The 27,327-nt window shown below is 40.6% G+C and overlaps 1 protein-coding gene across 7 annotated transcripts; it reads left to right on the plus strand.

The window, feature by feature from the left end:
• Window positions 1-251: 251 nt before the first annotated feature.
• On the plus strand, window positions 252-18,130 carry LOC139562224 (solute carrier family 22 member 15-like). 7 transcript variants are annotated; one of them, XR_011672322.1, is made up of 9 exons: window positions 253-532; window positions 4,819-4,960; window positions 5,146-5,255; window positions 5,601-5,766; window positions 6,049-6,304; window positions 6,519-6,647; window positions 15,203-15,294; window positions 15,493-15,565; window positions 16,366-18,130. XR_011672322.1 is itself a non-coding variant. In XM_071379709.1 (8 exons), the coding sequence occupies exons 5-8, from the start codon at window positions 6,294-6,296 to the stop codon at window positions 16,417-16,419; spliced, it is 267 nt and encodes an 88-aa protein (XP_071235810.1). In that variant the 5' UTR covers window positions 254-532; window positions 4,819-4,960; window positions 5,146-5,255; window positions 5,601-5,766; window positions 5,973-6,293; the 3' UTR covers window positions 16,420-18,130. The 7 variants fall into 7 exon arrangements, 1 of the variants encoding a protein (XP_071235810.1); XR_011672319.1 differs by having other exon boundaries at window positions 252-532; window positions 5,146-5,766; window positions 5,973-6,304; XR_011672320.1 differs by having other exon boundaries at window positions 252-532; window positions 5,601-6,304.
• Window positions 18,131-27,327: the final 9,197 nt, after the last annotated feature.

Raw genomic sequence — 27,327 nt, forward strand, 5'->3', positions numbered from 1 at the left:
ACCATAGTGTGTGTGTATATACAGTTACTGACTTTGAATTTGTGAATCCTAAACCCCGCCTCACTCCTACCAAGTCGCTCAAATGGGTCCTCTGTTGGCACGACTTGCTAACTGGTTGAACACAGCACGTGTATAACCAAAGGCAGTACAGTATGAAGAATGGCAGAAACTGTTTCTCCAATAGAATTCCCCGATCACGCTTATCGGTGATATCATGGCGACTTTGGTTAGCTATGCTCATGCGCAGATACGTCATTGGTTCAAACCTTCGATTTAAAGTTGTTTTGACAAATGAAAACGTCAGTTTGTCACTCACTGGCTTGGCGTAATAACATGTTAAATTAAGATGTATTGGCTCGAATCTAGGTTGTGCCTTTAGATTTCGAGAAAATCAGCAAATAAGGAAGAATGTTTCACTTCTCTTTGACTATTCTAAACCCAAACACCGGCCAGGTCTGCTTCGTAAGCGTTCCCAGAAGTCTCAAGATGTTGCGCCTTTGGGTTTAGAAACTGGTATAACTACACCCAGATAGTAAGTCGAACATTTCTGAGTTTCCTAGTTCCGATTAATATAGCTACGTTTTTCAGACAAATGTGCTTTGATTGGGTGAGTTTGTTTAGCATCGCCTGTATAGGTGAAATTAGCATATTTTAGACAATGATGCTCCAACCCTGTTCCTGGAGCGTTACTCCTGTAGGTTTTCGCTCCAACCCCAGTTGTAACTAAGCTGATTTAGTTTATCAACCAGCTAATTATTAGAAGAATGTGTGTTAGATTAGGTTTGGAATGAATATACAGAACGTTAGCTCTCCAGGAACAAGGTTGGAGAAACCTGTTTTAGACCATTCAATTTTGTCGTAAAGTTAAATCTCCAGCCCACCCTCATGCGCTGTTTTGGTTCCCCAGTCTCCTTGAACAATCAGTTTTCCTAGATAAATTCGATAGCAATCCACGTCTGCGAAAATTTTGCCTAGTTCGTCCCTCGGTCTGATCGTATCAGTAGCAGATGGTGTTGTTTCTTGTGTTGCTACAGGTTTGTTTTATGAACGTCCCTTGCTTTGGAGGACATAAGTCGCTTTGGATAAAAGCATCTGCTAAATGGCATATATTATTACTAGCTATGTATGTATTATAACATAATGCCACCCTAACCCTATATATGACGCCGCGCCGTCATATAGAACAAGACACCCAGCTAGCTAGTTTATCACCTTCACCTTGCTTTATAACTAGCTAGCTATCTTTATTTCCCTTGAACAATTTACATATACTAAGCCTTTGAACAATTTACATATACTAAGTAGGGAAAGCCAGATAGTAGTATATCCGTCGCTGCTAATTTTATTCTGACAGAGATAATGAAATCACAGAAGCTTTGAAGTATCTTGTTGAATCTTAGCTAACTAGTTATCGCTCCAGTCATTTGCATGAGCATTAAATCTACAGCACAGTCTGCACTATTTCCCGCTGTTCAATGACCATTTCAATTAATTATACGAAATTATTTTTTGAAGAATTTAACTCTTATCCTACCATAGCCCAATATGTACTCCTAAGGACCCTACCATTACTCCTTATGGCCCAAGGACCTTACAGTGCCTTCCGAAAGTATTCACACCCCTTTACATTTTCTTGTGTTACAGCCTGAATTTAAAATTGATAATTTCTGTCACTGATCTACACACAATACCTCATAATGTAAAGTGGAATTTTGTTTGTAGAACATTTTAGAAATGTATTTGCAAGAATATAAAGCTGAAATGTCTTGAGTCAATACGTATTCAATCCCTTTATGGCAAGCCTAAAGAAGTTCAGGAGTAAAAAATGTGCTTAACAAATCACATAAGTTGCACGGACTCATTCCGGGTCCAATAATTGTGTTTAACATGATTTTTGAATAACTACCTCTCTGTACCCCACACATAGAATTATCTGTAAGGTCCCTCAATCGCGTAGTGAATTTCAACCACAAAGATCAGAGAGGTTTTGTAATGCCTAGCAAAGAAAGGCACTGATTGGTAGATGGGTAAAAAATAAAAAGCAGACTGAATATCTCTGAGCATGGTGAAGTTATTAATTAGGCGTTGGATGGTGTATTAATCATTGGTGGGAAACGTATCCTTGTCATACTTGAGTAAAAGTAAAGATACATTCATAGAATATGACTCAAGTAAAAGTGAAAGTCACCAAGTAAAATACTACTAAAAGTATTTGGTTTTAAATATACTTAAGTATCAGCTCCAGAGTGGCGCAGCGGTCTAAGGCACTGCATCAGTGCTAGATGCGTCACTACAGACCCTGGTTCAATCCTGGTCTGTATCACAACCAGCCGTGATTGGGAGTCCCATAGGGCGGCGCACAATTGGCCAAGCATCGTCTGTTTTAGGGTTTGGCTGGGGTAGGCCGTCATTGTAAATAAGAATTTGTTCTTAACTGACTTGCCTAGTTTAATAAAGGTTAAATAAATATAAATGTTTATATAATTGCTAAAATATACTCAAGTATTAAAAGTATAAATCATTTCAAATTCCTTATATTAAACAAACCAGACTGCACTATTTTCTTGTTTAAAAAAAATCTATTTACAGATAGCCAGGGGTACACTTCAAAACTCATACATAATTAACAAACAAATAATTTGTTAATTTGTTGCCAGATCAGAGGCAGTAGCGATGACCAGGGAATTTATCTTGATAAGCATTCAAAATGTAACAATTATTTTTGGCTGTCAGGGAAAATGTATGTAGTGAGAAGTACATTATTTTCTTTAGGAATGTATTGAAGTAAAAGTAGTCAAAAATATAAATACTAAAGTAAAGTACAGAAAACTAATTGAGTAGTACTTTAAAGTATTTTTACTTAGGTACTTTACACCACAATATACCCAGTCACTATAAAGATACAGGCATCCTTCCTAACTCAGTTGCTGGAGAGGAAGAAACTGCTCAGGGATTTCACCATGAGGCCAATTGTGATTTTAAAACAGTTAAAGTGTTTAATGGTTGTGATATGAGATAACTGAGGATGGATCAACAAAATTGTAGTTACTTCACAATACTAACCTACAAAGAAGGAATCTTGTACAGAGTTAACAATATTCCAAAACATGAATCCTGTTTGCAGCAAGGCACTTGATTAATATTGCAAAAAAACGTGGCAAAGACATTAACTTTTTGTCCTGAATCCAACACAACACATCCCTGAGCACCACTCTTCATATTTTGGTTGTGCATGGTTGTGGCTGCATCATGTTATGGGTATTCTTGTCATCGGCAAGGTCTAGGGAGTTTTTAAAAATAAAAAATGAACGGAATACAGCTATACGCACATGCACAATCCTAGAGGAAAACCTGGTACAGTCTGCTTTCCAACAGACACAGGGAGATTAATTCACCTTTCAACAGGACAATAACCTAAAACACAAGGCCAAATCTACACGAGTTGCTTACCAATACGACACTGAATGTTCCCGAGTGGTCTAGTTACAGTTTTTACTTAAATTGGCTTGAAAATCTATGACAAGACTTGAAAATGGCAGTCTTCCAATGATCAATAATTAACTTGACAGTGCTTGAAGAATTTTTTATATAATAATGGGCAAATATTATACAATCCAAGTGTGCAAAGCTCTAAGAGACTTACCCCCAAAAGACTCACAGCTGTAATCGCCGCCAAAGGTGCTTCTACAAAGTATTGACTCGGGTGTGAATAGTTTTGTAAATTAGACTTCTATATTTAATTTTGCAATATGTTTTTAGAAGTTTGTACAAATTTGTTTTCACTTTCAATATGCAGTATTGTGTGTAGATGGGTGAGAAAAAAATATAGTTTAATCCATTTTGAATTCAGGCTGTAACACAACAAAATGTGTAGTAAGTCAAGGGGTATGAATACTTTCTAATGCGCTGTATGTTATTTTCAGGTATACTGGCTCTGGCAGCCAAAACAGCAAAGTACTCCATTTAAACAAATCGATTCTCAATTGCAACAGAATCATAAAGCCCTGTACTTTCATATCCCATCAAAATAATTTCACTAATGCAAAATACACACAAAAGTACACTGTTTCAACCGGCTTTATCACAGTTACAGCCGACAGTAGATTTCAGTGACAACACATTTCTGGCGGCTTTATTCCGTTACACACAGTTGTTCAGAGCATTCTAGATGGCTAATTAGCACAAGTAGTTCCTCTGTCTTCAGTCTGTCTTCTGTAAGCATGCACTGTAACATGGAGATATGGCCGTGAGGGAACACTAACCCTATAACGGTGTGTATCAGTTTAACCGTATGTATAAAAAAAAAAAAAAGATTTCTCGCTGATATGAAAGACCTTGTCTTTATGTTTCCAAAACCGAGCCGCAAGCGATGCATGTCAATGTTCAGACCGAGAGTATGGTGCTCTTAACAAAACTCCCCCGTACAGAAGACGCCTTTGTCCAATGACTCTTATGTGTGATGTAATGGAATTGCGAGTCATGACTCATGATCAAGGGCTCATCCTATCAAAACCCAAGCTCTAAGGTTGTAGTTTATGTTTTTGTTGTCATCTAAGTGTTTGTAAACAAACAATGTGTGCTGTGGATCTAAAATGTTTTTAAAACCACCAAGCCAAACTCATAGACTGTCAGTCTGTTCAGAGGATTTGAGCCCATCCCTTAGTTAACCCCACAAAGTGGCAGCTCAAGCTGTTGAATTGCTGAATATGTGAAAGGTAAATGCAAGCACCAGATAACTAAATACCAGTGATGGATAGATCAGTTGGCTAGCTAGGCCTGTATTACTTGCTTGACAGTCAGCTTGGTTTTGTTTTCCAGGTGTGTATGGCATGCCAGTGCATGCTCATTGTTTGTGTTGGAGTTGTACCAGAATACCACATTGAACAAGGTGACCATACCAACCATGAGGAGTTCATCAAACACGTTACATTTACAGAGGACGTCAACTCTCGTGACGGAGGTGAGAGAGGCCACTGTTCATGATTCAATGGGAGCAAAACTGTGCTGTGCTTGAGAATGTAGTGTCATTCACACTTGTATGGAATTGAACATATTTCCAAATACTCTAGACGCTGGAAAATATATGAATGACATCTTCCAGTCTCTGTCCTTCCTTTCGCTTAGTGGTTCCTTATAAATCAACAGGCTTACAAGGTCAGTTTGGCAGGCTCTTTGTTCTTCGCTGGGGTTTGGTTGGTAATGTTTGTTTGGACCCCTCTTTGACAAGATTGGAAGGAAACCAGTCTTCCTAACAGGTGAGGAGAATGAAGCTCACAACTTTACATATTATGATCATAATCCATATCCTATGAAGTAGTTGACAGGCTAATATGATGTAGTCTGCTTTTCAGCCCAGCTAATAGTAGTGTCACTGGTATAAATCTCAGAGATATGGTTAGGCCTCATCATTCATCATTTCAAAAACATCAGCTATTGACTGCTAGTGCATTGATAATATGCTCTTCTACTGACTTTCTGTTTGACCCACTGTTTTGATCTCGCTGTTTCTCTCTCTCTGCTTCTCTCTCTCTGCTTCTCTCTCTCTGCTTCTCTCTCTCTGCTTCTCTCTCTCTGTTTCTCTCTCGGCCTTTCTCTCCCAGCTCTGTTCTTCGATGTCTTGTTTTGGTTATGCCACAGCCTTTGCTCCCAGCTATGAGGCGTTTGCGTTGTCCTGCCTGCTAATGGGTCACATGAATGGGGGAATGTCCCTCGTCTGTTTCGTGCTTACCCAGGAGTATGTGGGCAAGGCCTACTGGGCCATGACAGGTACAAATAATCATCATGACACTGACAGATGTTTGTCAGACACAGCTACAGTAACTGAGGAGGGTGGGACTAGGATTCGACAATGGGTCAATTGTAGTCAAGAAGAGTCAGTGGGAACAAAGTGAAATAAGATGGTGGTCTGGCACTATTGGAAAGTGTTTTGTCCCGACTATTTCAATTTAGTTTTTGGTGTTTGTGTTTTTCAGGGACCTTGACTAATATGACCTTTGCATTAAAGGCTTGACTGACACCTTTCCCAATACATTTGGCCCCATATGTGAGACTGCAGTTTGCTGATGGAACAAATGGCAAGATGCCCTTTTCGTCACCTGTATTCCCGTGATTACACGGAGCAGGCGGAGGAGGTTCTGTAGTACAAGGCCGTGAGGAATGGGAACGGCAACGCCACAGCCAAAGTGAAGCTCCGCAGGTGTCCTGGCTTCGTCAAGACGTAACCAGGACAACGATGGCCCTGGCCTCCTCGGTCTCGTCACCCACCTAGTGCTCCGCTGGAGGACCGTGGTGTCATGTATGTCTGGTGAGCATACAGACCATAACCTGAACCACTGGGAAACCACAAAGGGACTCGCTTTTTGCCATGCCATTAACAGCGCATGGACAGTGTCAACAGCTCACGATGATGCTTTTCGGTTCAGTATACATTGTTTTAAAGACCTTTCACACTGAAGACGGCAAACATGAATGACCTTAAATTGACGCTGTCTCTGGATGTGCTCTCCATATTCCTGCAGCCTGGTGTACTATGGGCTCATCATGAACGCCTGTGAGGACGGTGGGAACCGCTACTTCAGTGTTGCCATGTATGAATTGGTGGAGCTCCCGGCCTACCCTCTCTGTATCCATTTCATAAACAAGCAGTGGTAAGATTCTCACCACCTGTCATGATATCCTATGAATTGAAGTGTGTCAGTGGTGCACTGAATAAATGTCATGTTTTGTGGTTAAAAATAAAAAGTTTAATTGTAATAGTTTCACAAGACCGTTATTCTCATCACACCTGTGCTAGACAGTTAGAATGTATGCTTGTTTTTAGGGCTGGGAGAAAGAAAACCCCAGAAAGTGTAGTAGTAACATAAGGCAACTGGATGCTAATGGTAGAAGAGACATATAGTCTGACAATTCCAATAAGACACATACCAGAGAAATATGCCTAAGACAATTGGACACATTAATGAAAGGGGGAGACACATGGTCTGCTGACCTGACACACTAATGATAAAAAGGACCCATAGTCAGCTCCTTCTAAAAAGAAGGCGTATAGTACAGAATCTGCTGATTCCAATAAAGGCAAACTGAACAAAGAGTACATTGACACATTATGCTGACACACTAAAGATAGAGGGATCCATAGTCAGCTGCTTCTAAAAAGAAGGCCTATAGGGCTGAATCTGCTGATTCCAATAAAGGCAAACAAAACAAAGAGTACATTGACACATTATGCTGACACACTAGGATGGAGGGTCCGGCCACCATTGTAGTCTAGCTGAGAGCAGATGTGGGCGTTATTGGGCGTGAACAAGCGGGAAGCTTGAACTAGAGGATAGTGGTGGCGAATGACTTGAGAAGGGAGACTTCATTTGCATAAGGGATGGACATAGTGCTATGTGTGTATAAATATAGGAGCTAAGGCTCTGGGAAAGGGGGGGTTCCGCGGTGGGTGTTCCGCGGTGTGTGTGCCGCGGGGTGTGTTCCGCGGACATTCCAGATTGTGATACAATTTGTATTAAAAATCTTATTTGAGTTCACAAAGTTCTTGTAAGAGTTATATTTGAAGTGATTTTCTACGACATATTTGGCGAGCTTGCCAGGAGTGACAGGGACGGAGACGTTCTTGGCTGGCGGGTTCTTTGGACAATCTAAACAAACAGAGGTGGCCACCCAACTATATACGGTAAGCAAGTTCTTACAATAGTTGAAATGTTTGTGTAGATTGCTTCAGAGTCCTGTCTCAGCGGGAGGAATGTCATGTAGGTCTCTCTCTCAAATTTCCTAAAAACGATAAAAACGAAAGAACTTTTGAATTCAAATAAATGTGCATGCATGTGTGAGTTTGGGTTTTGTATGAATGCGCATGTCTAGTGTTTGAGTGAACTGGAACTGTGAACTTTGATTGTGTCGGGTGTTTGGCTGGGGGGAGCGGGCATTTGTTCTGGTTGGACTGCTCGAGACAGGTTCATGTGTCTGGTTTGATTGGGGGAGTTGTTCCGTCTGATTCTGCTTGGCCGGGTTCGACCGTATCAGGATCTGTTTTGGGATGTGCGTAAACACACCTCAGTCAACCTGAGCGGGCGACTCGTGTCGGGTGTGTGTGATTCGGACTGCCCCTCTCGTCGGACCATTCATTTTGAGCAGCCTTGTGTGGGCTGATCGGCGCAACTGTTTGTACTCTCTAGTTGAGCGGCTGGGCTCAGGCGCAGGGCTACAACAAGTAGTTTATACAGTCAAAGCATAAAACAGTAGGTTGTAGGAAAACGTTAGCCCGATTGTGCGGCGTTCAACTGAAAAAGTAGCTTATACAGTCAAAGCATAAAACAGTAGGTTGTAGGAAAACGTTAGCCCGATTGTGCGGCGTTCAACTGCAAAAGTAGCTTATACAGTCAAAGCATAAAACAGTAGGTTGTAGGAAAACGTTAGCCCGATTGTGCGGCGTTCAACTGCAAAAGTAACTTATACGGTCAAAGCATAAATCGGTAGGTTGTAGGAAAACGTTGGCCCGATTGTGCGGCGTTCAACTGCAAAAGTAACTTATACGGTCAAAACATAAATCAGTAGTTAAATAAATATTCATAGTTTCCGCTCTGAAAGGAGGACTGTTTGAGTGAAGTAGTAGGTGCAGGAAAAACGTTGGCCCGATTGTGCGGCGTTCAAATGCAAAAGAAATCCTGCGAATAAAAAACCGCTCTGTCTAGCTACCAGGGTTTGGTAATTCAGTAGGTCACGCCACAATACTACTCTAAGAATAGAAGAAAAGATAAGTATTGGGGGTTGAATAGGATATGAAGACAAGCTGATCCGATTAGACAGTAGTCTCGTCATATTGTAGAAGTCTAGGCTTATGTAGAAGGAAGTGAATTAAGTCAATAAAGAAAGACTGAGTTGTTTTGAGGTAAAAACAAAGGGATTGAATGAACGGATGAAACATAAAAGGATGAATGATAATGTTGTAAGAAATGAGTAGATCTGTGTAAAAATAGAAGATTAGGAAGGAAAGATGAGTTGTGTGTGTATGTAGGCAGAACGTCCAGGAGAGGGAGCGCGCAGCTCTCCTGTGACAGAGTAGAGTTGATGCTGTAGTATTCAGAAATAATGTATGTACTGTATAGAGTAGGCTTCGATAAAAGAAATTAAGTGATGTGACAAATGAATTATTAATTGGAAAGGAGATTGGCTCTAACTCGGAAAAATAGTAAATAAAAGGTGTAGAAATACATGGGAGTATTTAGGAAAAATAAATAAATAAATAGTCGCATGGGACCAAAATGTGAAGCTCGATTTGTAGGCGTTCTTATGTCAACATTCTATCATCAGAAAATACATTGCGATGAGGTTGTGTGTGTGGTTCCTCTAGTCCTCGCAGACGTGCGGGTGATTGGCAGAACTATTGACAAGATCTAAGAACCAATAAGAAAATAGCTCTCTGTTCTGGATATAGGTATATCGGGTAGTGTAATGTGACATTAGAACTTAGTGCGGTAGTAGGAAATGCCGCTATACAAGAGTTTATTTCCTTGTCAAAATAACAAACAACTAATTGGTTTGAGGTTAGTGAGAATGGAATTTTTTACTTGTCGGTGTATAGTCTCTGAGCGAACAATGAGTGTTTCATAGAGATTACAGTTTATATGTGGTCAAGAAGAAGTATTGGATCACGTTTGACATCTAGTAAAATAACGATGGAATTTTAATTGTTAGACATTCTATACCACAATTCTCTGGAACTGTTAAAGACGCTTTAGAATAAAATCTATGGATAAGTAAAATTATTGGTTTGCTGACTAAAAGGTAATGTTGTGAATATTAACAATATGTACACTTTCTTTTCCAGAAAGAATAAGGGAAAAAAAGGGTTTTTTAATCTTCTCTGGTCAACAATGTCATTGGAGACTGCATTACTGTGGAAAGCAGTTAGTTAAAGTCAGCCGCTTTAAAAATAAAAATATCTGGATAAGGCTAAAAAATGGAGTTCTGGATAAGTGAGTCCAGTTCCTTTGTGTTATTGGCTTATGGTTTACTAGTAAGTGCACCATGTACTGGGAATGAATATACATTAGTAGATTTATTGGAAGGGTTTTTTCCAATTCAGTTTCAAATTGGGTATGCAAAAGGTAGGGAAATGTTTTCTGAAAAATGTATTTGAATTGTTTCTAAAGAAAGGGGAGTGGAAACATTTTAATGGTGTCAAAATGCCCTGAATCCTAAGAATTTCCTGTGAAAGACTGATCACCTTTTACTAGAAATTGTTGAAACAGGTGGGATTTACTTATAAAATGTTTAAAAGACACCAGGCTCTATTCAAACTGTATGATTACTTTGAAAATCTATTATGTCCCTGGGAAAATTATGAAGAGTTGTACCCTTAAATTGAATAAGTTATTCGAATAGGTTTATTTTTATTTTTATTTTGATATAACATGGGTTCATGGGTAAAACTATCAGTTCCTTGGGGTTATGGTCTTTGGATAAATACACAAATGTGTTTTGTTCATTCTGCATATAGAAAGTGATGAAAGTTACTCCAAAGGGTTTTGTTGATAAATACCTCATCTGTAATTCGTCTGAGAAATCACCGGTAGAATAAGGGAGTTATCATAGAAGGTGACGTCAGAATGCTTTAAGGCATGGGAGAGAATATCACTACAAGTGGGTGTGGAGCTCAAACCCACCCTAACCGGCTGAATAGTGAGGGACAACTGTGTCTGATGACCTGTGAACTGTATCTAAAACAGACGTGCTGAAATGACATTATATTTGTTGGGAGACTAATGACTTAAAGGAATTGGGGTACTGACCTTTTTATTATCAGGCCACTCATGAGAGAAACTGAGACAAAAGGGCTATTGGGAAAATAGATAGTACTGGTAATAAAAGTGTTTAGTATAAATGTTAATTATTAAAGGGATGTTGTGTATTGAATAGATAAGGTCAAATTTGAGTTAAAGTAAACACTAAGGACTGTTATCCTGAATATTGGATTGGGAAAAGTATTTCAAAATAACTGTTTAGTTATTTAGATATAGCACTGTTTAAATTTAATAGGCCTAGGGCCACTCTGGAAAATACTCCTGAGACAAGGAGGTTGACAACTTACAGAGGATTGGATAAGGTTTTTTGTTTATTTTGTTTTATAATATCATTGGAATTGTAATGATAAAACTTTTATAACATAATGGAATAAAAAGGTATTCTGTTGTGCAATGTTACCCAAGGATGAAGAAGACAGAGACCAACAATAACATTGGCATAGAATGAAACGGATGGACGTTTTCCATTACATTAAAAATAGTGGTAATATTGCAAATGTGCAATTATTATAATTTATTTTTTCTCTTTTTCTCGTTTGGTCAATTTATTTGTTTTGAGGAACATAAGGTTGTGAATATGTTCCTCAGGAGGGAATGATATCTATTTTAAATTGACTTAAGGATGTTTTAAGTATGTATCAAACAATGGCAGTTATGGGTTAGGGGACTTATAAATGAAGGTAATGGTAGTAAAGGGGTGTTATTTCTAGAAATATGTATAAAAATAGAGATAATTCACAGAAAAGGAAAGACAGCTGGCTGTGTAAACTATAGGGACAATTCTAAAAGTAAATAGAACAATTCACATATCTAAAGATATGGTAAAAAGAATAAGTGGTGGCATTTTGAACATTAGAGCAAAAGTTTAAGAAACTTATGACATAGTTTTGTTAGGATTGGATATTCTTCCAACTGGAAGACGCTTGACTGATTACATGTTATTTTACAGCAGTTGCCGTAGGGACCATCATTTAACTATCATTATGAATATTTCTGTGGCAGGAGGCCAGGTATTGAGGCAGAATGTTTACATAGGGCTGTTATTAAAAATTAAGATTTAGTGATCTTGCTATAAGAAGGAAGTCTGTTGTCAGGGAATAACCCATGTGTTAGTGTGTATGTCCTCAGGAAAAAACAGCCAGAAATGGAAGGGCTTGGGCTGCATTCTGGAGATTGAGTGTACATCAAGATACACCAGGCTGGTGGTATACTTCTTACAACACTGCAGTGGTAAAGTTCTTTATGTCTCTCTTTGGTGGGTGCATAAGTCTCACGAGAAGTAAGGTCCAGCTGAATAATGGGTGAGCTTGAAAACACCATGACAGAGGATGTGGAATCAGAGAGAGAAAGAGAGAGAGATTAGATTCCACTATAGACATACTGGGTTGAGTTTGGAGGCTACTTGTTTTATTTTTAATACATCATGTGAAAGAGAATGGATGATAGGATATTATACTCTAAACAAACATGTTAAAGGGATTGATATGAAAGCATATACAGTGTTGAATTAATTCAAGAAGAGAGAATGTTAATTGTAGGTTATGCACATGATTATCAGTTGAAATGGAGTAGATGGGAAACTAAGTAAAAATGACATGATTTGGGAACACCTCTCAGAACTTGTGGCCGAAAGGGGAAGACTGGGTGGAAGCATGAGGAAGCTTTTTAGGGCTTTTATTTTTGTGGAGTCCAGCAGAAAAGTATCCTGGAGGCATAGAGTCAGGTAAAGAGAGAGTGGGAATTGTCATGGTCTCAGATTTCAGTTTGCATGAATATATTTATGTATAACACATAACATTGTCAATGCTGTTATGTTTTGTCTGATGTTTTCCAAGTCTTATGTTTAGGAAACCAGAAGGAGAGGGGTTCGCCAGCTTCAGTTGGAATGTCTGTTTGTTGTGTGATGAGTGATGGAAGTAAGAGGATGTATGGTGCAATCTTAGAACAGAGGCCATAAGTCTCTAAGTATGAATGCTTCACAGAAAGTAGGCAGAAACCTGAACCAGGATGAGAGGTTCTGCGTCTGATGATCCAAGGGGACCAGAAGGACCTCTCTCAGTGGTACCAGGAGATCTAGTCCACGTTGGAGGGATCCGGAGGAAGTGGGATCAACCGAGGAGAGATGGACCCTATGAGGTGGCCAAAGCAACAAGAACGGCCGTCCAAGTGAAAAGAAGCCAGACGTGGTACCATCTGAACCACTGCAGCTGAGTCCCAACAGAGAGAAGGATACAACCACATAGAGATGAGGACACTGAGGATGCTGATTCACCAGGAGGGAGCCTGGAGGGAGCAGGAGCAGCGGAAACGATTGAGATGCCAGGGAGGAGCTAAGAAAACAGTAAATCAAGTGAAAGCCAAAATATGACACGTGCACCGACTAATGCACCCAGAAGAGGAGAAGAGGCCTCACAAGGAACAGAATAAGAACGTTTCTTTCCTAAAATTGAAACCCTTCCAGATGGAAGCTAAGTCCGGCCTGAGGAGGGAGCTTCAGGTGAAGAAAGAGGAGGAAAAGTCCCGCAAGCTGAAGAAAATGGGGATTACCCCACAATTGACTTTTAAACTTTTGAATGGCCTCCTTTACAGACAATTGATGTTAGAACAACAAAAGAATAATGACATTGACATACTAGAAGCAACAGTGAATGCTAGTATAGAAACAACAGACTAATGCACAATCAAGATGTATGGTGGGAGCAGGAAGAGAAGAATGGAATCAGCTGAACAATCCAAAAAGACTGACAAGGTTAGAATCTATGTTCCACCTCAATGTATAACAGAAGCAGGAGAACTGAAGTCTATCTCAATCATAAGGATCAAACCCTTATCGGAGATTGCACTCTGTGGATGGACACATCATCAAACAAAGGGAGAAGTCGTTTGGGACCCGAAAGGATGTGACCTGACATGAATCAAAGAAAAAGACGAGTAGGTGCTCATCATGAACAAGATTGAACCAGTGGAAGGTGAAGACCTACCCCTGCACCTGAACAGGAAGAACCTGTGACAACAACAAGGGTGGCGGCTGATGTGACGACCACAGTAGCTACCACTAGATGACATCGACTGCCCTTACCAAGCAGACCACCGTGCCAACAAAGCAATCTGAGACATCAGTCAGGAGAGTTTTTACTGATATTTGAAACTTTCTGATAAACTCTAATGATCTACCTCAAGATAAGAACATTGAAAAAGCAACAGAATTAGATATATCTCATGCTTCATCAAATATGTAATATTTTATCCTTATATTTTTTATACCAAATTTGATCTATTACTCTTATGACAATTGGAGATGTTTGGTCTAGTTAGTTTTTGTTTTTTTATGTTTCTGATTAGATCTTTTACTCCTATTTCACATTGGAGATGTTTGGTCTAGTTGGTTTATATGCTTCACTTTGTTTTTATTTTTTGTATTTTCTTGTTTATCATAGGTATTTTCTTTTACTATCCCAAAGTCTTATTTGTATCATTTATGTGGCTAAATAGCCCCAGAGGGGGGATTGTAGTAGTAACATAAGGCAACTGGATGCTAATGGTAGAAGAGACATATAGTCTGACAATTCCAATAAGACACATACCAGAGAAATATGCCTAAGACAATTGGACACATTAATGAAAGGGGGAGACACATGGTCTGCTGACCTGACACACTAATGATAAAAAGGACCCATAGTCAGCTCCTTCTAAAAAGAAGGCGTATAGTACAGAATCTGCTGATTCCAATAAAGGCAAACTGAACAAAGAGTACATTGACACATTATGCTGACACACTAAAGATAGAGGGATCCATAGTCAGCTGCTTCTAAAAAGAAGGCCTATAGGGCTGAATCTGCTGATTCCAATAAAGGCAAACAAAACAAAGAGTACATTGACACATTATGCTGACACACTAGGATGGAGGGTCCGGCCACCATTGTAGTCTAGCTGAGAGCAGATGTGGGCGTTATTGGGCGTGAACAAGCGGGAAGCTTGAACTAGAGGATAGTGGTGGCGAATGACTTGAGAAGGGAGACTTCATTTGCATAAGGGATGGACATAGTGCTATGTGTGTATAAATATAGGAGCTAAGGCTCTGGGAAAGGGGGGGTTCCGCGGTGGGTGTTCCGCGGTGTGTGTGCCGCGGGGTGTGTTCCGCGGACATTCCAGATTGTGATACAATTTGTATTAAAAATCTTATTTGAGTTCACAAAGTTCTTGTAAGAGTTATATTTGAAGTGATTTTCTACGACAAAAGCTAGTTAACTGGCTTGTCATATCTATGCACTATGTTTATCCCAGTAAACGCTGGTAAGGGCATCCCATCTACAGTCTATGACAGAATATATTAGATACATTTTTATGCATAATGTGTTTTTTTTAAGCTTTGTTACCCTGTCTTTATTATTTAGGGACTGTGTTCAATGCTACCTCTTTAGCTTTGTTAGGAAAGCTGTTGGTCAGTGTACGTCTACACTACTGAACTGTAACCAACTGTTATAAGGTGAGTGCAGTGCAGACAGAGCCCACTAACAGATCCCACAAAATTACTTTTATAAAGTACAGTAGAGGGCGCTGTTCTTTAATTTTGGCTTCAATGAGCTTCTGCATTTCAATTTAAGTTCTCACAATGCAATATGTTTTTGTACAGTATGTTGAAGAGGTGTTTAAGAAAATGTTCTGTGCTTTTTCTTGATGTCAGGAACGCTGGTCTTGGGGTCTGCTCAATGTCCTGCAGAGTCGGAGGGATCCTGGCCCCTTTTGTGCCCTCTACGGTACGTCGGCAGAATATAATTAATATGATGATGGACAAAGAAATCATCAGGATTGTAGTTTATCAAGTACAAGGACCACTTTGGGCTTTCTGTAAGTGTTCAAATTGTGGTAAATAGAAGTTTTGCCTTCTGTCAGATTATATGGTATTCACTTGAGCCCCTGAAGCTTGTGCTGCACTTGGTTTGCGGGCAGTAGATAGCCTAGCGGTTAAGAGCGTAGGGACAGTAACCGAAAGGTCTCCGGTTCGAATCCCCGAACCATATTGGGTTAGTTACGCCCTAGCCTCGGACGCCGGGCTTATCACGTAGTTTGAAGACCTGGGGAAGTTCTCCTCAGGAGGAGGATAAAAAGGAGTGGAGTATGGCAGGGCTTGCCACACAAAACCAATCACATATTTTGTATTGGTGGAGCTCCGAACAGGGTTTGTGTTTCTGAAATGTTTTCTGATTTTCAACAGGCTAGCAACCATAAGATACAAACTAATGTTGCAAAGACTACACAAAACTTTGTCTGACACGGTAGGAAAAGAGACACAGACAAAATCGAGAGAAAAACAAAGACGAAAAAAAAGGAAATGCCTCTTCTGAGGGGAAATGTAATTTCTACTCATAGCCAATCAAATACAAGCGCTGAAAACAATACTGAAGTTCTCCAGAATTCCAATAGTCGAGACGGGATGAGAAGGATGGTCATGCATGACTAGTTACGCCCTATCCAAATGTACATTTACAATGCTCTTAAAAAGGACAATGCTTAACATTCTGTATCTTGGGGGGTTGGTTTGTGTTCCCTTTTACAGACACTTTTGTTTGAAGAGGACCAATTGAAAACGAGCCACAAACGAAATCAGTGACTGACTATGAACGAGAGAACAATCTGACGAGAGGGACTATCGAAGCCTGTTCACACACGAGTGCTTTCTCACAACATATCAGATGTCCTCTTGTTTCCATGGTGAAGCAAGGACAGGGCTAGCTACATGCCGTGATGTATGGTGGACCATTTTACAGGGAACAGCACACATGTTTTGAATGTTTTCATGTTATTTTGTTTCTGTGTGGGGGTTGTGTGATACGTTTTGTACTGTACAATGAAATGTGAAGTGCCTTCTAAAATCGCTGTTTAGCAACAGTGAATATATCATGTCAAATGGGATTATAAAGCAACAGTTAATCATGTGATATCAAATGGAAGAGAATTACAATTACTGTCAAAGGTTCTCTGTTTCTAACAATTTGAAGCCTGTAGTTTAAATGGTTTGTTTCATGATGTTGGGCGATTAGGCCTGGCTCGCAATCAGAGTTTCAATTCATCCCAAAGGTGTTCGATGGAGTTGAGGTCAGGGCTCTGTGCAGGTCAGTCAAGTTCTTCCACACCGATCTCGACAAACCATTTCAGTATGGACCTCGCTTTGTGCACAGGGGGCATTGTCATGCTGGAGCAGGAAAGGGCCTTCCACAAACTGTTGCCACAAAGTTGGAAGCTCAGAATCGTCTAGAATGTGATTGTATGCTGTAGCTGCTGCTATTTGCATTGAGAATACAGATTATGTAGTAAGTGTGTATATATATTTTCACACAGGCAGCCCAATTCTGGTCTTTTGACCAATCACATCAGATCTCTTTCAGAGCTGATCTGATTGGTCAAAATACCAATTAGCGGGAAAAAAGATTGGAATTGGGCTGCCTGTCTAAACACAGCGAAAATGTGAATGGTTTGTGCAGTATTCTAATTTGTACAGTATTCTAGTACCCCCCAACCCCCCACAGGTCATTGGTTTACGTTGTGCTCCAAGGTGATGCCAGAGCTATAATTGTGATTGTTAACATGACAGCAAGTAGTACAGTGGTGTGTAATACGAGTAACTGCCAAACTATAGGGAACACCAACATAAAGTGTCTTCATGGGCCACCAAGAGCCAGAACATCTTCAAAACACAAGTACAAGTGTCTGGAACTCAATTGGAGGGATGCGACATCGTTCTTCCATGAGAAATTCTATCATTTAGTGGTTTGTTAATGATGGTGGAAAACGCTGTCTCAGGCACCGCTCCAGAATCTCCCATAAGTGTTCAATTGGGATGGCATATGGTTTACATCGTTTTCATGCTCATCTGACCACTCGCGCCCTGTGGATGGGGTCATTGCCATCCTATTGGGGCCTAGCCATGATAGCCAAAATAATGGCTTGCCAAGCATTTATATACAGTACATGACCCTAAGCATGAGGGGATGTTAATTAACTCAGGAACCACACCACCGCTTTCAATATACTTTGTATCCTTCATTACTCGTGTTTCCATTAATTTGGAAGTTACCTATATATTTATGAGAATGACTTGAACATGATCATAAATTACACAAGCCTGCACAGTGTTTATGCCCTTCAAAATTACGTGATGAAATTTTTCTTCTATTCAAGCAAAATGTGTTACACTGTAACAGGGTGTATTGTAATGTTAATGGTCACTGTAATGTATTCTTTTTTTATTTTATTGAGGGGGGGCATTGTAATGTTTTATAGCTATGTAAATGATGTTGAATAAAAGTGATATATTGATACCAGAGGGCGCTCTAGTAACAGTCACTGGTATTGTCAGGGGTTTGTGTCACCATTGACGCAGACAGGAGAGGCCCAGTTCAACCATATCGCCCAGAAGCTGTCTCATCAAAGACTGAGAAGTAACCGCATAATGTTTTTCCCCATCATTTATAATTATGCCTTATGGCAGAGTTGGCCCATACCACCGGTTCAACAAGTAGTTGGAGCGAGTTGAAGAGTTTAAACTGTAATCATTGTTTTCATTATATACCTCTGACACTGTGCTTGCCAGCACAGAAATCCCCGTTTGAAGTAAATAAACAGTCTTCAACGAAAGTTTGTTGAAAATGTCTTGAATATACTGTACATAGAATGATTCTAAATGATGTGAGGTCAGCTTAATATCAAGCTCACAACCACAAAGGGTGGATTCACTTCAATTTTAAGAGTGTTCATCCTAATGCAAGCCCAAGTGCTTGTTCTACTTACATAAAGTAACTCTTGTGGTCTGCTACCATCATTATTTTATGATTGAGCTTGAGGTTACTGCCCAACACTGATTTGAGGTCATGGAATTGCTGCACCTCACACTGAACAGCATATTGTGTGACAAATAGATTTGTCACACAATTGCTCTTGCTGCAGCATATTTTGTGGATGGGTGAAAGAACGCAAAGCAGAGAGGTAGATAGCACACACGACGTGGCTGGGTGAGGTTACTTCCATTCCCTGTCTAATTAGAAGCCAATTTAAAGGCATGTCAGATGATTCAGCTGAATGGTTGTATAAACTAAATAACAAACAGGAAAGTCTGAAGCCGCAAGGTGATTTCATTATTCAAACTGGCACTGGAGACTGGGTAAACACACAGAATATTGTTCACACACTTGCCCACATACACACTCAAATAAAAAGTTAAGGAACTGGTCAGATAACTAACCCAACCCCCAATTTGTCACTTAACACTCAGAAATAAGCATTTTCCAACAGCACAAAAACTGTATCTTGATATATATAGTTACAGTGAATTCGGAAAGTATTCAGACCCCTTGACTTTTTCCACATTTTGTTACATTACAGCCTTATTCTAAAATGGATTAAAACGTTTTTTCCTCTCATCAATCAACACACAGTACCCCATAACAACAAAGCAAAAACAGGTTTTTAGAAAGTTTTGCAAATGTATTAAAAATAGAAAACTGGAATATCACATTTACATAAGTATTCAGACCAATTACTCAGTACTTTGTTGAAGCACCTTTGGCAGCGATTACAGCCTTGAGTCTTCTTGGGTATGACGCTACAAGCTTGGAACACCTGTATTTGTGGAGTTTCTCCCATTCTTCTTTGCAGATCCTCTCAAGTTATGTCAGGTTGGATGGGGAGCGTCGCTACACAGCTATTTTCAGGTCTCTTCAGAGATGTTAGATCGGGGTCAAGTTCGGGCTCTGGCTGGGCCTTCTCAAGGACATTCAGAGACTTGTCCCGAAGCCCTTCCTGCGTTGTCTTGGCTGTATGCTTAGGGTTGTTGTCCTGTTGGAAGGTGAACCTTGGCCCCAGTCTGAGGTCCTGAGCGCTCTGGTGCAGGTTTTCATCAAGGATCTCTGTGTGCTTTGCTCCGTTCATCTTTGCCTCGATCCTGACTAGTCTCCCAGTCCCTGCCGCTGAAAAACATCCCCACAGCATGATGCTGCCACCACCATCCTTCACCTTATGGATGTCGCCAAGTTTCCTCTGGATGTGAAGCTTGGCATTCAGGCCAAAGAGTTCAATCTTGGTTTCATCAGACCAGAGAATATTGTTTCTCATGGTCTGAGAGTCTTTAAAACTCCAAGTGGGCTGTCATGTGTCTTTTACTGAGGAGTGGGTTCCGTCTGGCCACTCTATCATAAAGGCCTGATTGGTGGAGTGCTGCAGAGATGGTTTTCATTCTGAAATGTTCTCCCATCTCCACAGAGGAACTCTGAAGTTCTGTCAGAGTGAGCATCGGGTTTTGGTCACCTCCCTGACCAAGACCCTTCAATTTCGAGTCTCATAGCAAAGGGTCTGAATACTTACGTAAATAAGGTATTTCTGTTTCTTATTTTTTTATACATTTGCAAACATTTCTTAAAACCTGTTTTTGCTTTGTCATTATGGAGTATTAGAATAAGGCTGTAACGTAACAGTCAAGGGGTCTGAATACTGCCTCCAGTCATCTCCATTAAGTTGATGAGGCATAAGGAGGGTAATGGGAGTGTGGTTATGGGTTTGAGTGGGTGTGGGAGCACTGAGCTTGTGGCCAGGTGAGTAATGTCGACACTGACCCACTGCTGAACTTTCCAGGAACAACGCTGTCAGATCTCTAGAGAGAGTGTGTGTGGGGGTGGGTGTGCAGGGATTGGAGTGTGTGCGTATTCCTGAGAGCATGCAGGAGAGTGTGTATTTGTGCTTGTGGTAGCCTATTGTGTGGGTTGCTAACAGTAAATGTGCTTTCACTAGTCCATATTTATGTGTTTATTTAAGCAATAAGGCACGCAGGGGTGTGGTATATGGCCAATATACCACGGCTAAGGGCTGTTCTTATCCACGACGCAACGCAGAGTGCTTGGATACAGCCCTTAGCCGTGGTATATTGGCCATATACCACAAACCCCCAAGGTGGCTTATAGCTATTATACACTGGTTATCAACGTAATTAGAGCAGTTCAAATAAATGTTTTATCATACCTGTCGTATACGGTCTGATATACCACGGCTGTCAGCCAATCAGCATTCAGGGCTCGAACCACCCAGTTTATAATTAAGATTTTATCCGTGTAAAATTTTTGATTCATGTTAATATTATTTTACCCACAAAATTATCCAAGTAAAATGCTAATAGTAGAACACAGATTTTTTTTGTGTGCTTTATGGTCAACTCAAGAACAATCTAACAGCCAGTATAAGCCAGTATAGTATTTTCTGCTGGTTCCTTGCTATCTTTTCTCAGACAATAAGTTAAAGGGCAAATCAATTATTCTGAAGTACTTCAGAGAGGAGTCAAATCATTACCAATAGATTCCCCTTCTTTTGTCTAACATGGGTATAACAACTCTAACTCTGAATTGTTGTGATTGTCAGTGAGCTCGTGTCAGAAGTGGACTTTTTGAAGGATTTGTGGTGACTAAACAAACAGTTACTCTCCACAGTGAGAGGATGGGCCATAAACCCAGCAGTCTAACAGGGAACAATGCAGGGTCACTGCTCTCCACAGCCATCGCTCCTGCCAACCGTTTTCAACCTACAACCACCTAGGGGTACAGCCGACAAGTGGGGTTGAGCACTACCAGAGGGGACAAGTTTAATCCTCCTGTTGTGTTCGTTTCATGTTAATTGGTTCTGTGTTCCCGGTCCAAAATGACCGGCCCATTATAGCTGATTGTAAATCCATAATAATACATATATTATCACCTAATGTTGTGTTAGATCTTTTTATCAACTCAAGTTCTTGTGAACATTACAAGTTTTGAACTTCTATTTGCTATTTATGGCCTGTAGGCCTCATTGACCTGATCTCATACAACTCGTTTTTGAGTAAAAAAAAGCATAATGTATGGATTATTTTGACTAAAACAAATACTCAGATGTAACACATTGTGCTATATATCACAGACTACTTTGAGTCAAAGTTTATCAAGGACTCTCTCCTCCTCATCAGTGTCATGATCAAAGATATGATCAAGAGCCTCACATACAGTATATAATTTGGTCATTGTGCTGCCACAGAATGAATTGTGAGGAAGGCCTCAAAAAAGCTTTATATACCAGAGCTGCGAGAAAAGTTCTATATATTATTGAAACAATGTTGCGATTGTTTGTGAGAATGCCAACAGATGTGGTTCCCGTGGGGGGAAGATTATATTGGGGTAAGGTTCCCATGGGGGATGCCATGGAAGCCAAGAAGAGAGTGAGGTGTGTGTGTGTGTGCTCAAACACACATACATGTGGGGGTCTGGGATAGGAAGTGTGTCCATCTGATGAATGGGAATGTGCCTGACCTCAATTTTATACACTAATTGTAGTCTCACCCATTCATTTCTAATGACCGGTCATTTTTGACCGGGAACACCGCAGGTGTACAAGAGTTAAATAAAACACCCAAAATGTTATGAAAATCATCAAAATGTATTTTGTGTGTTCAGATGCCCTGTGTGGACAAAGTCATGGAACCTTATGACAATCAGAATAAATGAACTAAATTTTTCAGAGAGAAAACTTGTATATCGGTCCAATTCGACCAGAACACAGCAATAAGTTTAAGTTACATTTTTAATTTGTCAAAGAGTTCTGCATACAGATACACACCTGCTACACTCTAGACGTGTGTATATGTGATTGTATATTGTACGTGCGCGTCCGGGTGTATTATTTTCTTAGAATGAACATAAATCTCTATCCCCAAATCCCTGAATATTTTCTCTGCAACTGTAACCGTTCTAACCCTACTCCTTGCTGCTGCAGCACAGTGGGTGTGAGCAGTGAACGGGCGTGTAGCATAGGGCTGGGCCAGGCTGAAGCACTTCAAATATTGAGCCATAACTCAGCTGCTGCCACTCCACTGTGCTCCCCTCCACTGGGCTCTGTGTGAACTCCTGCACGCTGGATGACCTGATGTTATCTGCTGCTTTCACACTCGCTGCGGCTTCTGGTTGTAATTACACTGTGTATAAAGCCTCCTGCCGGTGAGTCTCTCAGAGAATGAGGCCTTTCCACTCTTTGAGAGAGAGCTGGAAGAACGGAGGGAAGGAGATGTGCAGGTGGGGGTTAGAGAGGGAGGAAGGGGTTGGGGAACTTTCTACAGATGGAGATAGCAAGGATGAGAGTAGGCCAAGGTGATGAGAGTAGGCCAGGGTGATGAGAGTAGGCCAAGGTGATGAGAGTAGGTCAAGGTGATGAGAGTAGGTCAAGGTGATGAGAGTTGGCCAAGTCTGACCTATGAGGAAATGGGACACATGCATCTTTCATATTCTTAAATACCATATTTCCCTGTTTCAGTTTTATTATGTGTGGACATATTGCCTCTCGCATAGACTCCAAGAAACTTCTTGGACTTGACTCTGTTTTAGTGATCAATCAACTTACCCCGTTTCAGCTCACACCACCCTGCTTGCAAACATACTGTGCCATCATGAAATTTCTGATAAAATGTTTAATTAAAGGTATAATTATCTATCTGATTCAGTACAGATAAGAAACTCCAGTATGACACTGACTGTTGATTCATGCCAACATGAGATCTGTACTGACAAGGCCAAAGCCAAGTGCCTTACTTGCTGTAACATGACCTGTTTAACCGAGTGCATTCTCCTGATTTTTGGCAAGAGCCTCAAAAGGGTCTGGAACGTGGTACTACTCCGTCTGATAGTTGAAGATGGAAGGTAGCACAATATTCAAATTAAATAAAATCAACGTTTATTGGTTGCGTACACAGTTGAGCCGATGTTATAGCCTAGTTAAATAAAGGTTAAACTTTTTATTTTATTTTTATAAATAGCGGGTGCAGTGAAATGCTTATGTTACTAGCACCCAACAATACAGTCAAATGTTAAACAAGTACAAAAATTATACTTAAAAAAAACATATTGAAATGTTAGAACGAATCTAAAATAAACCAAATAGTAAAATATTCACTATTCACTGAGCTGCTGATTTCTCTTTATCTCACAGATGTAGAGGAGGCTAGACATGTTGTCTGAGGGTGACAAAAAGATGGATGACTTGCTGCTCAGCCTTGGAAAAAGTTAAATCAGATGATGAATGTGTGGCCAGAATCTGGAGGAGATGGCTGTTCCCTCTAATGAATTGTGATGATGCGTATTAACCTGGAATTAGGTGCAATGAGACGAACTTGAGAAGCTGGAAAACACAGTGCAGTGGATTTACCCAAACCTGTGGATTGAATGCTTTTAGAGTCTCCAGCCTTTTGGAACATCAATGTCTGAGTAAAAAAAGAAACTGAAAGTAGTGACCTATAAATCCTATAAATATTTAAGGTACCTTATAGCTATCATATGAACCCACAACAAACCCTACAACACGTATGTGTACATGGCTGCTCATGTTTGTCCCCTGTGCATTAAAGTGTGTAGTATGTGCATCAGAGATTGTCTGTCTGTATTTATGTGAATGAAGTGTCGCTGCAGTGTCCCAGGCGTATCCCCATGCCCGCTGTGTGACCTGGTCACCCTCCCTCCTTATGCAGAGCTGCCACAGTTCAATCCCCACCATGGGAGCTGTCTGAGGGAAGCAGACTGTTTAAAATACCCCTCTTGATGTTATATCAGGCTGCCTGCGACTGCCATGAAAAGTAAATGTACCTTTTCACAGAGTGGAATTTGTGGAAGCACTCTTCCTACACACAGATTCACATACCACAACAGCTAAAAATAACTGTGTCCGTCGTATTGTGTCCTGATGGATGGGGAAGGTTTCTTAAAGAGCCTACCTGCCAGTCAAGCGCACCGCCTTTTCTTAAAAGCTCTGAGGAGAGATCTCCCCAGAAAGCAACGCAGCTTTCAAGGCACTTGTTCCTTATAGAGGGATATTTATCCTAACAGCAAACATGCAGGGGCACTTTCAGGTCAATGCTAAAGGCTTTCAAAGGCAAGCAGTCCGGGCTTTCCTTCCAAATACATTAAACAACTTATTGACTAAGACTTCTGGTAAAAAGCAGATCAAAGCCTGAACAAGTGAGAATAGTCAACTTCATTTATGTGACTCCTCCTCTCTCTCTAAAGCTTATTGGAAAGGCAATAAACCATGAGCCCTCGTAAAAACCATAATAATTTTAAGCAAATGAAAAGGCCTATTATATGACTGAGTCAGCAATGAACAACATGGTATGTGAGGAACAGTAGGCTACACTGATCAAGTTAAACACTCTGTATTCTTTGTCGGTAAAAACATGAGGAAATTATCTGTAACAGCAGCTAAGGTTTTGTTTTCATTCCAGAACCAGTTATGCCTGCTGCTGCTTTGCACTGCTAGGCTGCGTTTTGGATCAGGAGGTGACACAAAACGTATCTTTAAACAAATACACGCAGGTCATAACCCTCTGTATTTATTCCCTGGTCCGTCCCAGACAGACACACACCTCACAGACGTACATATGAACACAAAACCTAGGAAAGGATGCCCCTCACCACAGTGACGTCCTAGACCCTCTTCTTTTGGGCACTGGGCAGGGCAGCCCAAAGCACACACAACTGAAAGGACTGATCAAACAGCCATGCTTGTATAAAATAATTGTCAGAGACTCCAGTCACCCAAGTTATAGATTGTTTTCTCTGCTACCGCACGGCAAGCGGTACCGGAGTGCCAAGTCTAGGACCAAAAGGCTCCTCAACAGCTTCAACCCCCAAGCCATAAGATTGCTGAACAATTAATAAAATTCGCCACCGGACAATTTACATTGACCCCCTGCACCCTCCCTTTTGTACACTGCTGCTACTCACTGTTTATTATCTATGCGTAGTCACTTCACCCCTACATGTACAAATTACCTCAACTAACCTGTAACCCCGCACACTGACTCGGTACCGGTGCCCCCTGTATAGTCTCGTTATTCTTATTACGTTACTTTTTATTATTACTTTTTATTTTAGTCTACTTGGTAAATATTTTCTTAACTCTTCTTGAACTGCACTGTTGGTTAAGGTCTTGTAAGTAAGCATTTCACGGTAAAGTCTACACTTGTTGTATTCGGCGTATGTGACAAATAAAGTTTGATTTGATTTGAGTTTCATTCACAGCGACTGTATTTGTGCGCCTAAAAGGGGGCGTGGGGGTCGTCAGGGGGTCATAAAGTGAATCCAGGAGGGGGGAAGTACAGATCAGGAAGGAGGAAGGAAGGGGGGCAGGAGTTGTGACACCTCTCACCTGTCATTGCCCTTGAAGGTGGTGTGCAGCACTTTCCGGGTTGTTTTATGCTGCTCTGAGCTGCTCTGTCTCTCTTTTATTTGACGTATGGGTGGAACTTCCTGCTGTGCCCTGACAGAGTTCATGGTTAAGATGAACTTTGGAACTTCTGCTGGCATGTGGCACACAGTAGTACAGTGTATATCAACCCCACACAGGATTTTATAGCATAAACAACTCTGTCCCGAGACTCAAGGGCTCTTGCAGTTCATCCTCCTCCTCTGCTTCTGCTCTGTCAAAGAGGGTTCACAGCTCTTATTTTGTCCGCCATGTGCAAAACTTTAGGAAACTAAAACAGTAACCCTCAGATACTTGATTTAGCTTGGATTGTTTTAACTTTTCTACGAACTCTGCCTGACCTTGAGGCACAGGTTGCCACGAAACAAGTTTTTGCAGTTATTTGGCGATGAAACGCATGCTTCCTATCTCATTTTACCATGCTTCAGGGCTGGGAGTTCACTCTAACTGTATGCAACAAACCCAAACGTTTACAAGGTGAGCCTTCAATGGGTAAACTGCTAACATGAAACATTTGAAAACTGTAGCTTAATAAGTTTAGCAATTTCACAAGTAAACAACATATACTCCTTCCAAATACGCACAAGAGCGTAAGACTACTTATGCTAACAAACACACACACACACCCACACACAAACACACACACACACACACCCCTAAAGATGTAGGATCTTAACTTGATCACCCTGTTACAGGAGCATTTTCTTTCAAAGCAGGACATGTTTAACTTGTAATGTGTTTGAGGTTCAAAAATGCTTCTGAAATTACTATTTTCCCCTAACAAAAAATGTATCAAGCCCTACACAAATGTCCATTAATTATCCTCTGCATAATAATTCACATTTCCTGTTGCTGCAGGATTATTTTCTTGCTGTAGAAAACGGGCTCAAATGAAGATCCTACATCTGTATACAAACCCCTATATGAACCCCCTACACACCTGTCTGATACACCATCACACACAAATACAAATGTGTGTCGTATCATCTCTTAATCTCTTCTCTCACCACTATCATGCCAGATGCGCTTTATTGTGATGGAAATGGAGGAGGGTGAACTCCAAAGGGAACAGCCAGAGGGCTTTGTCAGTCATGAACTCTGGAGGAGGTTTCAGCTTGTCCTCAGAGAAGCTGACTGCTGGAATGTCACAATAACAGATGTTGTCTGACATAGCCAATAATTAGCGCTCACCTTGGCAGATCCCAGTTTAATTTGCGCCTTATTCCTCCTGTGTGAACAGTTTGTGTCCTTTTCTGGATAAGGT

Source organism: Salvelinus alpinus, chromosome 32, assembly GCF_045679555.1.
Source record: "Salvelinus alpinus chromosome 32, SLU_Salpinus.1, whole genome shotgun sequence".
Taxonomy (NCBI): domain Eukaryota; kingdom Metazoa; phylum Chordata; class Actinopteri; order Salmoniformes; family Salmonidae; genus Salvelinus; species Salvelinus alpinus.